This window comes from Strigops habroptila, chromosome Z (assembly GCF_004027225.2).
Source record: "Strigops habroptila isolate Jane chromosome Z, bStrHab1.2.pri, whole genome shotgun sequence".
Lineage (NCBI taxonomy): Eukaryota > Metazoa > Chordata > Aves > Psittaciformes > Psittacidae > Strigops > Strigops habroptila.
Window position 1 is genome coordinate 66656859 of NC_044302.2, and position 14285 is coordinate 66671143.

Here is a 14285-nt window from a genome sequence, read left to right on the forward strand (position 1 = left end):
TTCCTCTATTATTTTTGATCAGACTTGTGAATAGTTATAGATCCAAAGGTGTTTTAGCTGAGTATTTGCTTAAATATAATTTAGTCATGAGTAAAAGCTAAAAATAAGCTGAAGTTTTAAGAAGTCACAGAAAAGTCTTTAAAAAAAATAACTTACATCACATAGAAGGAATTTCTTACATTTATATGTTAATTATAATTTAAGACTTGTAGGTGTGTATCAGAAAATTTTGTATTTTTTTCTGAATATTTATTTTCCTTGCTTTAGGCAATTTCTGTTCTTACCCCTTCCCATTTTATTTTATATATTTCACCTGCTGCCAGCTGTGGGTGCAGTTTCTTTAAGGTGCTGAGCAGACTTTTACATGGCTTCTTAGGAAATTGCTTCCAGTTAGTGCTCTTCTTATCATCTGATCTAAAACACAGGGATGGGGAAAAAAAGGATATATAAAATACAGACCATATAAAAAAGAACAGCTTCCACAGCCTTACACTGCTTCACTTTCAGAATGCAGTAACTAAAAAAAAAAAAACCACCAGAATTTTGAAAAGAAATCTTGTTACTGTCTCTATTTGTCAAAAATAAAAAACAAAAAAATAGGGGTCACATTACTCAGAATTCAATTTCCTCAGATATAGAAGAGTGTAACTCAAGTTATGAGTATAGAGTTCTTTCCAGTCTGTAAGGAGGATCCGCATTAAGACTTCACTTTGACTTCTTAGTTGAAGTTTCACTTAGCTGATTTCCCTTTCAGAACTTTTATCCATCTTGCTAATATAATTTAAGCACACTAATAAGTGATTACTATGCAAAGTCTATACTACCATAAACCTGCTATACAGCTACTGATACAAATAAATGCAGTTTCGTATACAACATGAAGTTTCACTTAGCTGATTTCCCTTTCAGAACTTTTATCCACCTTGCTAATATAATTTAAGCACACTAATAAGTGATTACTATGCAAAGTCTATACTACCATAAACCTGCTATATAGCTACTGATACAAATAAATGCAGTTTCGTATACAACATGAACTTGTTACTGCAAAATGCTGGAAGACCAATCTGGGAGCTTTATGGTCACAGGTTACACTGTAACATGTCTATGGCAACTCAGTTCCAGCTTCAACCACAGGCTAGCAGGGACTAGGGAAATTGGGAATTCAGTTCAGTTTGAGAATAATGTGGTTGATTAAGCAATGGGGAAAACTGGCCTAAAGGGATGCTTATTTTTCTTAGAAGGACAACTGGTACAATGCCAAAGCTTGTTCAAGTACTTGAATAGAAAGAGTGAGAGAGTGGGCAGTAAATCCTGAGAACTCCTATGCCGTTTTCTGGAAGGTAGAAGGTGGAGGAGAATTGCTGTTAACAGGGAGTACAAAAAACTTGTGGCCACAAGACCTGATTAGTTATTACTATCTGAGCAGATGCTGACACGACTTGTTTCGGTGTTTTGTATTTTCAACAGTGAAATGTTTGTTCCATTATTCTTTGCTCAGTTGGCATCAACACAGAACCATCTTATGAAGGAAGCCAAAGTTTCAGGAGTTAAAGCAAAAAATGCATGCCTACGGATGCCTTTGTCCATTTCTGTTCCCCCACCATAATGGCATGCCTATAAAAAGTGGAAGTGGTACTGTTCCAAAAACACAAGATAAAAAATCTTGCTATAAAAATAAAACAAACTCCCAAAACCTTTGCCCTAAAAAGGCTACTTTTCTTAACCAGCTTCCAATGTAACTTTCACAGAGATAGTTGAAAGCATCCCAAAAAAGGACATTAAGGAAGATGCTGAATGAATAAAAGGCCTTCAGTATTTATTGGAGTAAATAAAGCTTCAGTATATCATAACGAAGATAGCAGCAACCTTGCTTTAAAAAGACACTAGACAGACTGATGCTCTAGAAAACATTGAATTTTTCAAATGTTATTCTTCTATTACACAGTCTTTCAAAGCCAGCAACAGGGATGTCAAATGCTTTTAGGCCAAAAAAAACCCAAAAAAACCCCCAAAAAACCCCAAACAGTATTGCCACAGAAACAGAGGTGCAGAAACAGAAATGGAGGAAATAAAATGGAACATTAATCTTTTCTCACTAATAATGTAGTATTTTAGAATTCTGTATGATATTCAACAAAGTGGAGATGTGGTTTTACCTAAGCATCTCCAAAACTGAAAATATCCTTATTTCCAGGTTAAAAAAAGTTTTATAATGCAGGTACCAACATATCACATTTACCTAATTCAAATGTTACAGATGTCAAATTCCTCTGAAAGTGAATTACGTGGCACAGGTGAGATATATGCAGCAAAAAAAGAAAAAGATCAGTTGATTATTGGAACAGAAATGAACTTCTAAGACAGCAACAGAAAAAGTGCACTGATCTTTACAGCTGAGTGCCTCATAAGAGGTCAGCCGCTGGTAGATATATTTCAGTAATCAATCCAAGTAAGGCTGGTACTTGGTCTTTCTAGCAGTCACCCTAGCAGAATCTCGGCATTTATTTTCCTGCTAAATCCCCCATTTCTACTTCCTTCATTTTTCTGCAACCCAGTCTACAACTTCCATTCCACTTATGAACATTCAGGTATTTTTCACTGCAAATATCTTTATATAACCAAGTTATCTTCCTTGAGTTTCCTCAATACAATCTTCTTGCATAACACCTAGTATAATTATACTTTTGATGGCATAATACGTTGATGTACAGTGATCAAAATGCTTTTTGCAGTGTTTTTAACGGGGAACTAAAGGAAGGAGAAAACAAACAAAAAAATAAAACTATCTGCTCTGTTGATTCATATTTCCTTTGATGCTACTAATAAAACAAAGCATTTCAGTAATGTACAGGAAACATTTGCTTCAGTAAAGGCAGGGTCCTTTTGACACAACGAAAATCAAGAAAGCATTCAACTGACGAATAGATCAAACAACTAATTCAACTCAAGTTAATAAAAACAAATTCAAGAGTTAAAAATATACATGAGATGAAGTAAAACCATATTTTCACAGAGAAAAGATGTGCAGTTTATTCAGTGATGTTCACCCTCATCTTGAAGTAGCTTAGATGCCTGTATTTATGATCTAATTAATTTTAAATGGAAAGGTAATTAATAAAGTGACTAAATTAAACACCTGAAACAGCTGAATTTTCGATTCAGTTATTTGTACTCTCATTTACATATATTACAGAAAAACAGAAAAGTTACTCTGAATTAGCCCCTCTTCAAGAAGGTGTGAAGAAACTGTTCATGCCACACCTTCAACTTAACAAAAGCATTAAAAACATTGTAATTAAGTGAAAATATTTTAGATTTAATGTAGTCAAGATACCAGATTTTGCTTGATTCATCTCACCAAAAATATGGCCCTTGTTACTTGAGAAAAACTTACTAACACTAACATAAAGTGCACTGAGGGCACAACAGCATCAAAAGCTGTCATGTTCATACCAATAGTCACTGAACACAGGCAAACCAAATTCAAAAGTAGTAGGTCAAGGTGAAAATGCAATAAGTGGTGGAACAGAAAAAAAGAAACAAAACCAAAACCACAAAACAAACACAAACAAGCAAACAAACAAAAACCTAAACAAACAGGAAAGAAAACACCAAAACCCAATTCTTCTTCCTCTTCTCTAGCTTTTGGCCCATTTCCCTAATAAGCAGTATTAGAAGTGGAAAAATAAACTAGACCACATTACCATTGTTACTAAACTTAAAACAACAACTACATCACATTTTTATAGGCAGCACCAAGCACTGGCCCTTGACTTAGTAAGTTTTAATTTGCTATGAAGCACTAGAAATGAGAAGAAGAGCACAGCACAGTAAAAAACCAAACCATATTGGATGAAATAGCCTTTGTCAGTTTTATCTCCCGAGCATTTCAGCAACCTCTCCATTTACAGATAAATGTAAAAATTCCATAGAACTTACATGTACACCATGTTTGTGTCTAAGTCAATGCACACAATATCCTGTGGTGGATCGTACAGATCAAAGTATCGTGAATCAACTCCAACAATAAATGGAACAGGGGCACTGAGTACGGTGGCCAGAGACAAAGGGCAGAGTGGGATATATGGACATTGCCACTGAAATGGAAATATCATCTGAAGGAAAAATTAAATGGAATCCATGCATTAAAACAAGACAGCAGGTACGTACAATAAAAAACCCAAGAAGTTACATGCAGCAAATTGAAATTAAATTGCTAAAAGCCTGCCGGAAAAGAGTCATTAAATTTGACCACTTATTTACAGCACATCTGTCAGTTATCTATGGAAAAATGTTGATCATTCTAACAGTTATAATAAGAAGACATGCTAGAGCACTTCAACTAAATAGTTTTGATGGGAAAAATGGTCATTTAGTGTATCAATCATTTTAACTTAAAAAAAGCTTGTAACGACTGCGGAGTTTGAACTGATTTCTCTCTCTACTGCATAGAATACTTTGTACTTACAGATACTACAGCTTCAGCAACTCCTGTCAACACAGCTGGTCTAAGAGAGTGGAGGAGGATCTTGCCTTCTAGTAATACAAAGAGTAACAGAGTGGCACAGTTTTCTGGTCCAAGATTCATGAGCAGAGTGCTAAAGTTTGCCCCACTAAGGGGTGGGTGGAAAGAGAATAAGAATGTTATAGGGTTGGTTTTTTGTTCTGGTTTTTTGTTGGTTTTTTAAAAAGGAAAGAAAGGAAGGAAAGAAAGGAAGGAAAGAAAGGAAGGAAAGAAAGGAAGGAAAGAAAGGAAGGAAAGAAAGGAAGGAAAGAAAGGAAGGAAAGAAAGGAAGGAAAGAAAGGAAGGAAAGAAAGGAAGGAAAGAAAGGAAGGAAAGAAAGGAAGGAAAGAAAGGAAGGAAAGAAAGGAAGGAAAGAAAGGAAGGAAAGAAAGGAAGGAAAGAAAGGAAGGAAAGAAAGGAAGGAAAGAAAGGAAGGAAAGAAAGGAAGGAAAGAAAGGAAGGAAAGAAGGAAGGAAAGAAAGGAAGGAAAGAAAGGAAGGAAAGAAAGGAAGGAAAGAAAGGAAGGAAAGAAAGGAAGGAAAGAAAGGAAGGAAAGAAAGGAAGGAAAGAAAGGAAGGAAGAAAGGAAGGAAAGAAAGGAAGGAAAGAAAGGAAGGAAAGAAAGGAAGGAAAGAAAGGAAGGAAAGAAAGGAAGGAAAGAAAGGAAGGAAAGAAAGGAAGGAAAGAAAGGAAGGAAAGAAAGGAAGGAAAGAAAGGAAGAAAAGAAGGAAGAAAGAAAAGAAAGGAAGGAAGAAAAAGAAGGAAGAAGAAAAAGAAGGAAGAAGAAAAAGAAAGGAAGAAAGAAAAAGAAAGGAAGAAAGAAAAAGAAAGGAAGAAAGAAAAAGAAAGGAAGAAAGAAAAAGAAAGGAAGAAAGAAAAAGAAAGGAAGAAAGAAAAGAAAGGAAGGAGAAAAAGGAAAGAAGGAGAGAAAGGAAAGAAGGAGAAAAAGGAAAGAAGGAGAGAAAGGAAAGAAGGAGAGAAAGGAAAGAAGGAGAGAAAGGGAGAGAAAGGGAGAGAAAGGGAGAGAAAGGGAGAGAAAGGGAGAGAAAGGGAGAGAAAGGGAGAGAAAGGGAGAGAAAGGGAGAGAAAGGGAGAGAAAGGGAGAGAAAGGGAGAGAAAGGGAGAGAAAGGGAGAGAAAGGGAGAGAAAGGGAGAGAAAGGGAGAGAAAGGGAGAGAAAGGGAGAGAAAGGGAGAGAAAGGGAGAGAAAGGGAGAGAAAGGGAGAGAAAGGGAGAGAAAGGGAGAGAAAGGGAGAGAAAGGGAGAGAAAGGAGAGAAATCACTCCGATCAAGCTTTTGACTACTGTTTAGGACTCTGGGACCTTGCTGAGTTTATGTTGTTTATGGCACTCTCATATATGCACAGGCATAATGTCTTAGTAACAGTAAAACAAATCTAACTGGTTAACAACTAATCCAAGCCTAAAACACCAGTAGTTTCGTATGATTGGTTACCTCAGCCAAAAATTATGAACTCGAGTATCTGATGTTAGCATCACAATATCAAATTCTAATACTAGTCAAGTAAGATCAATCCATCATTCTGATAGGAACATGCCTTTAGTTTCTACAGTTTAGACTCCTTTCATTTGTTTGGACTATACACATTTAGAAATCTTAATGACATCTGAAAGAGCACAGGAGTGTAAAATCTGTCCTTAGACAAGTGCTTACATGATACTTTGCAGTTTGGTGGCTGTCTGCAATTTTTCACTTAAAAGGCTGTGTAACAGATGTGATTACACATGGGATTCTTCTGCATACAGAAGATTATATGATAATGTTTAAGGGGGGAGGAGGATTAAAAAAGAAAAAAAAAATTAAAAAAAAATTGTGCTTTCTAACTTCAAACCAAACCAAAAGTCAACAAAACTATACAAACAAAACCCCATGTCACAATGGGAGCTCCAGCCCAGAAGATGCAGGCAGTATCCACAGAGATCCACATCAACCTTCAAGCACAAATAACAATTCTTAGGTATAATTTTGAATTTCTGAAATCTTCGCACATTTGTGAATTGACTGATTTCACCTAACTGCTTGACATAAATGTCTCTCTTCAGATCCAAAAGCAAAAAACCAAGGTAACACTATATCTATGCTATTAAAATACTTCTGCTTACTACACATGTTCTGAAAATGCAAGATATTTAAATTCCTCACAGCCTGTTTCTTCTTTCTTTAGAGTTTCTACAATAATCTGGAAATTCATCTTTATTTCAGGATAATTAGGGATATCATTCTTCCACAAGGAACAGGTCTATGTCAAAAAGATAATACCGTACATTATAAATGTGTATTGAGCTTTCTGTTTCTAGTATCTAATAATATTGCAGTAATGTTTGGCTTCCTTCTATGACTTATTCCTGTCTGCCTCTTAATTTTTCAAGTAGCATACATATAAAGCATTAATAAAGATACCTTAACGGCAATGGTGTAGAAACTGGCTGAGACAGTATTAATGCATCATGGGCAGAAAGCTGAAACACATAAAGTTGTATGTGATTGAGATGGACAACTCCATACACACAGTATAACATTCCAATATAAATGTATATCCATAGTCTCATAAACTGCCTGGCAGACATAGTAGCAATGTCATACGAAAGCTGCAAATCAGAGACAATCTTTGGGACTGGCATTCACTAGGTCAACAGAGCTTGTATTAGTCACTGAAGCAATTCTCAGTAGTTACAGGAAATTGTCTGTGACTCAGTGTTGAACATGAAACTGCTGCTAGGTGATTAAACAGAGAAGCACAAGAGACAGTGCCCTGGGAGACTAACCTCTGACCCACAGTAGTGGGTGGACAAGTGAGAAAGACACAGAAAACAACACCCACCCCACAGGGTAATGTAAATAGTGCCTATAAACTGAAAGGGTAATATAGGGCAAAAATTTCACAAGTGCAAGTAGGACACCACTGCCATCCACAGCACCTGAAGTTTTAAATATTTTCCTTTGCTTAGTTACCTCAAGTTTACAGCAGTCAAAGAGAAGGCCAACCCATCCATCCCCTCCCCTCTCCCTTCCAGCAGATGGGTATACAAAGCTGAGTAAAAATCATAAAGGAAGAATACAGGCTTTCAAAAGCAAGAAAGAGGTTTTGCCATTATTGTAACTAAAACTGGAAGCAAATGTTTTGCTTACCTGCACAAGAATTCTTGGCCTTTGTGGTGAAGGGAAAGGTATATTGTGCATAAAATGGGATATGTGCCTAAAAAGACAAGATACTAGAAAATCAGCACCAGGGACTAATCAGGGACTAAGAACAATGTTAATCACATTTTGGAATTACTGTGGTATCATGTCTTTGAAAGGCTGTTAAGATTTATTTGCCGTTTTGATAAACTTAAGAGCCTATTTATGCAAACTGAAACAAAGAAGTTCCATTCACTCACATTTCATGCATGAAAATTAATACTGGCAGCTTCAGATATGTACGCAAAAGATAAGAACACACTGGCAGTTAGGCAAGCCATTTAAAATTCCAGGAAGTCTAACCCCATTCTACAGAGTTTCTAATGAGGCTTAGCTAAGAGAAACTATACACTTCACTGCCAGACGTGTAGTACAGTTTTGAAGGTAAGATCGTATTTCAGCAAACTTTCAGGACTATGAAAAGCAGTTCACACACACACAAAAAAAGTCTTTCATTAGCTGCAGTGCTTAGAAACAGACACGGATACTCATTGTTAATGCACACAGTCCCTAAGTTTATATTTATTAATCTAAAATGCAAGAATGCAAATATAGGCATGTGTCTTAGAGCTGTGCCATTTTCTGTGTTTGACATAGTTAAGAGAAATATAAACAGGCTTGACATATTCTTGCAGAAAACCTACAGTAAAATCCAGTTCACTTTCCTGGCACTGCAAGAGCCACTACTATTAAAGAGAAGTAGCAATGATTTCTAACAGTACAACATAAGCCACACAGTGCAAGCAAGGGGATGGAGAAAATATACCAACTACATAAGTGTGACATGTACAAACCACATGATTTCTTGAGCTGATATAACTGCCTTCCCACTTTAACTTGAAAAATATTTTACGTACTTTTCAATGGGAAGAGGATGAGGTCCAGAGACAGACAGTTTGTAGATGAACATAAGAAATTTTCGAAATGCTTCAAAGAAAGGCCAATGTGAGAGAAGGCAGATGCATTTGTTGGAATTGATGGACTTGGAAGTAATGACTTTCCTCTCTACAGTTGTCAGGAGACCCAGCTGCAATTGTTGCTTTTCTGTCAGCAGCTCCCGGGAATAAGGCTCATAAAACTGAATAGCAGCACCATAAACCTAAAAAATGAAGAAAACCAGCCGAGCAGACCCAGTATTTAACAGGAGGTTGGGTCAGAACTTTCGAAGCATCGCTGAATCTTTGGTGTTTGTACACATCCTATAGTGCATTATCATTTATGTAACATATACCAAGTATCATTATAAACAATGTTTTGGATTCTTGTGAGTCTCTTCCTCTTTTTCATTGCACTTTCCTCAACAAAGTATTCATACTCAGTAAATTGAAAGGGAAAGAACTCAACTGCGTGTTGTGACAGAACTCCGACCATTACCTGTTATGGTAAAACAAACCAAGAAAACAACCCTCACGAAATGCTTGTGTTCAGCGAACTCCTCTATCATTACAACACTAAATTATAGCATTATTTTAGTTTTGACTTCACTCATTTTATCATGCTAAATAGTGACCGACCTTTTCTAATATTCCTTCCCTATTTGTCAGAGTTTCATAAATAACTGAATCATTGTGACAAGTTTAGCAAAAGAAGAACAGGGAAAGATGGATACCACAGTATACATCCTCTCTGAGAAAAATACTGCCAAGTACTGCATTCCTCCTTGCAAAAGAAGTATTAACATACCAGAGAAATACTTTTCTTGTTGTTCAGAAATGGAGAAGTACATAAATTTCCCTGATAGGAGAATGAAGCAGAGTGGAAGTTGAGCTGTTATCACTAATAGAGCCAAACTGCTGTTTATTAGTCACAGAGAGCAAATCACACATTACAATCCCTTATTCCCTCATGTGGTTCACACACACATGCACACAGTTGGTCAGCTGAAGCAGCAGCTGGGAGCCCAACAAAAGAGCTCCCCTGCTTTATCAGGTGCACCTATAATCCTGTAGTCTGTGTCTGTGTATAGCAGACACTATCTTCTCACATGTGGGCTGAGACAAACAACACATTTTTGGTACCTGTGTGTGCTGCTGACCTTATAAAGATTCGGCAGATGTGGCAATTAAACAGGATCACTGGTCTCGGGACCCCATCAGTTCTTCAGAGCCTCTCACATGCTACCTCTCAGCACATACTTTTCCCCACTCCACCCTGCTGTTTTCTGGTAACTATTTTCCTATTTACACACATAGATACCTACACAGATACCTAGAGACCAATTACACAAATTCACACAGAAGTAGCTTTTAAGGTATTTCTAGCTATTTCCTGTTCTAGTTTACTTCCATCTTACATGGAGGCTTAAAAAGTACAATTTCATAAAGGAAGTATTTAACAAGTTATTCTGTAGTATTTCCCAAATAGCACAGAAACAACACCTATTTACCTCCTTAGAAGCCATCTGAACTAAAAGCAAAAACTAGTCACAGCATGGAGCCATACCTTTTCTGCAGAAGAGCAGGTCAGTACAAATGTTGAGAATACTGGTAGTGGATATTTGGTTTGAGGGTCCCAGCACTCAATAGTAGCTCCCATAGGAAGGCAAAAGAGAGGCACAGATTCCGACAGTGGGAATGACTCGTAGTTCTCTTGAGGATATCTGAAAATTAACCCTTCAGAATGGGAGAAGAAAAAGTAAGCATATTTGCTCTGCAAGTCCTAAATAACGTAAGCAATGTATTTTCCATAATAAACAGCAAAGTCTGTTGGTTATCTGCTCTTACTAACTGAAGACTTTCTTCTTCTGCAGATGTAATCTATCATTTGACAGTAAAACTAAGTCATTCAAGTAATAATTTTAAAATTGTGTATGAATATTGAAACAATTCCTTTTGGTAACTGCTTAAAAAACAGTACATAGTAAAAACTAATTAGTGAAGATTTTGACTTTAAATCAGTTGGGAATTATCTGTGCCATTTAAATGTGCCATTGGAATGGATTTTATTACAAAGAAATTCCTACGAAGAAAGTGGAAATTTACCTACTGTACGAACAGCAGCAATACCTCATTGAAAATAGGATGACTAGCTGACTATCCACATTTTCTTGTAATCAGTCAATATGTTCAGTTTAAACAAAATGTTTATTCAGTTTTCAGAAGTAGATCTAATGCTTGTTGGTGGAAAATAGGCACGCAAGCATTGGTTTACTTTTGTAGTTCATCTAGCTTATTTTATGGTACATTGACTTCATTATCTATGCTTTCCACTTCTACTTGGTAGTTTACTTCTTTCAAAGGACTTTGGTGCATTTAATACTCAGTAAAAACTCTTCTGAAAGTTCTTCTGGACTTCTTCAGAAAAAAAAAGAATAAAAAGTCTGTGGCAATGTATTAAAAATTACACAAGCCAGACTTAAAAGAAAAGACCTTTTGTTGTTTATTGCTCAGAATATTTCCTACTCTTCTCAAATAAAACATAACTGAATTGCTGTGGAACTGAAGGGAAGAAACATATTTAACTTTCAAATTAAATGAAAGATGTTGCACTAGTTGTGAGACATAAAAAGAAATATAAGTAAGGTTGAATAGAATTTTTAATTACTCTTTCTCTATCATCACCAACACAAGAAATATGAAGTCTTTTGTTACATCTGAAATGCTTGCTAAGTTTTCCACTAAAACTCCTAAGCCTGTCATGATAAGAACTAAATTAATACAAAATAATGTATTCCTATTCAGGCTTTTTTTATTATTATCTTTTCCTGGGAAAAAGTGAGGTAATCAAAGAAGGCATTATAGGAGTTGATTTCAACTGGCATGCTCTTGGAACAGAATTCTGACAGACAGCACTTAAACTGTTAAAATTATTTTATTTCAACATGGCATTTGAATCCTTCTGTTAGCATGTTTAGACAGTATGCTTGTAAAATTACTTACCAGCTTTATATGCTAACGAGTTAGAAGCTGGCACCGACTTCTTGTAACAAAGGTATACACTGGAACCCCACTGGAAGACACAAGTTTCATTTTAAAACCAGCAAAGATGACATAGGCAGCAGAGAAATCAAGTATAAGCATTTGAATATATTCCCACTTACAAACAAAGCAGACATTTAAATAAAGAGCGTTACAGAATAAAATAACTGGTTGGCTGCTGAGTGCATGTAAATCATGAAATCAAGCATTCACTCTTTTCACATTTTTTACAGATTACTGGATTTACATAAAATAATCACACTATTACACTACTCTCTGACTTATTCCAACAGGAGAAGGGAAAAGTTAAGCTTTTTTTAATTTACAGCTTCATTTTCTCATTATTTAAAATGAACTCTTATGTGAAACCCAACAGTGGAAGTGAAATTTTAAACATCAACACTTTAAGCTTTTATCATACTTCCACAAACTGGTTATTTATACAGTGGGTTTTTGCAGTTTGTCTAAATACACTCTACCATTCAAATAAAATCACTTATTACAGTATGAGTAAATTAAATGTTAAACAGGCTAAATAAAGTGAACCCATTGGAAAAAAAAAAGTACATGAAGAAACTGTAAGCAGTAATTATCATTCTCACATGTCTTACTAACATAGGCATTATTAATAACTAAGAAAAAAGCATTTGTGATTCATCCCAAGTGTCAGCATCACTAAAAAGGGCATGAGCGGGGGAACAAGAAGAAGAATAATTAAAAAATCCATCACACTACTCCTAAATAGCACCTAATAGACATGAATACGCAAACTGAAGTAGTGAGTAATAAGTAGAGAGGAGTAATTCCTGACATGAAAGGAAATGAGAGCAACAAAACTACAAAACTGAAGTCTCACACAAGGTATATACAACGAAAGAATTACTACGTAGTGATAAAACACAACTATGCTGGTGTTAAGAAGATTTCAGGGAGCTACTCCTTTGGGTTTAAAAAAAAAAAAAAAAAAAAAGACTCAAGCTTTTAAATACTCACCATACCACAATTTAAGTTCTTATCAACTTTGCAGAATGTATGAGGAGGTGTTTCTCCTTTGCTCGTAACAATAACACAAATATCTGTCACTGCCAATGAATTTTGAGGTCGTACTGGAGGAGCCCTTCGGTATGTGATAAAGATCCGCTGAGAGGAAGCCGAACTGTTGTTAACATTAGCGCAACGACCATAAGGAGTAGCCTGAATCACCTCGCAGCCTGAAATGATGCGTTCCTTCCCTTCATACAGAACTCTGAAGGAAGGAAACAAAATATTATGTGCAAAGATATGTGAAGTTACTTGGACAAATTCACACAAATTGTCCATCCATTAACACCCTACATCATCACTGAAACATTCTAATGGGCATTTTATATCTTGCCTTTCATCATGCATGATTTGAGGCAAAGAATATACTTAAATATTGCAAGAAATTTATGTGGGAACAAATCACAGTTATGGGAAAATAAAATCAAGCCATACTGAAAAGGATTTAGCAATAGAATTAGTAGGAATGCTGCACTATCAATGAAAATTAAATACAAAGGAAGCCTTGAACTGCTTGTAAACATGATACCTGATAATTTCTTAGAAATTATTCCCATCACTAAAATGTCTGGAAAGTAATTTCAAGCTTCCCTTTTTCTTTTTTTAAGGAGTACTGTTGGAAAAGATCAACAGAAGACAGACACCTGCTTCCTAGATTAATTTGTATAGAAAAATACACAACCAAACAAAAACTCTACAAACAAACCCAGTAATTATTTACCTTTATAGCTTGAATAACATTCCTTACAGGAAGGGGGCGGGGGGGGGGGGGGGAGAAAAAGAGAGAGAGATGAACTAATACTCCATGCCATAGAAAAGGAAGAAATAATAACTACAGCTAACGGTACTCCTAGAAAGCAGAATGTATAGCTACATAAGCTAAAACTTTACTCTATGATCTTTCCCAAACATACAGCTTGACCATGAGAAAAGACGTGGAAGTCAAACCATACATCACTGCATATTTTTAATGCACAGATGCTATGACAGGACAAGCTTTACTTCCCGTTCCACACCCAAATAAGCAATGGTTCCATTTGCCTGATTTCCTGCAATATGTACAGAGTACTTGCAACCTTCAAATGAATGCTACAATATATGATAACATTCAGAATAAAAGTAACACATTAAAACTTTGTATCTTGTGACCTGTAGCTTCCCACATTTAGTCCATCACAACTTTACTTTAAAATAAAAAATAATGAGGCAACATATCTTCTACTGTCCATAAATACTCTTAGTTAAGTGTTTACAGACTACTAGTAAGTACGGTATTTGAAAACTTCAAAGTCATGTGTATAAGTTGAATGAAAAAATTCTTTTTCCAGATCCAACAATTCTCAGAACTTTCAAAAAAACGTGTATCATTAAACTTCCCAAATTACTTAAATACTACTATCTATATTTAAACTCGAATATGCAAATATTACTGTTTATTCTGATTCCACTGAACAAATCATAGAATCAGAATCGCTTGGGTTGGAAGGGACTTTAAACATCATCCAGTTCCAACCCCCCTGCTACAGGCAGAGACACCTTCCACTAAACGAGGTTACTCCAAGCCCCATCCAGCCTGGCCTTGAACACTGCCTGGGATGGGGCAGCCACAGCTTCTCTGGGC

The 14285-nt window shown here is 36.0% G+C and overlaps 1 protein-coding gene across 10 annotated transcripts in view; it reads right to left on the minus strand.

Moving 5' to 3' along the window:
* The window catches only part of DENND4C (DENN domain containing 4C), a 67466-nt gene that overhangs the window by 30274 nt on the left and 22907 nt on the right, over positions 1-14285 (minus strand). For all 10 annotated transcript variants that reach the window (XR_003989237.1, XM_030470649.1, XM_030470645.1 and 7 more), the window contains 9 exons: positions 12617-12869; positions 11585-11654; positions 10149-10318; positions 8564-8805; positions 7656-7722; positions 6927-6985; positions 4472-4616; positions 3943-4118; positions 314-414 (listed from right to left, as the gene is read on the minus strand). Coding sequence is in view for 9 of the 10 variants with exons in the window: in XM_030470649.1 (XP_030326509.1) it covers positions 314-414; positions 3943-4118; positions 4472-4616; positions 6927-6985; positions 7656-7722; positions 8564-8805; positions 10149-10318; positions 11585-11654; positions 12617-12869 (1283 nt within the window). In the remaining variant the exon portion in view is untranslated. The remainder of the gene's footprint in view (positions 1-313; positions 415-3942; positions 4119-4471; positions 4617-6926; positions 6986-7655; positions 7723-8563; positions 8806-10148; positions 10319-11584; positions 11655-12616; positions 12870-14285) is intronic.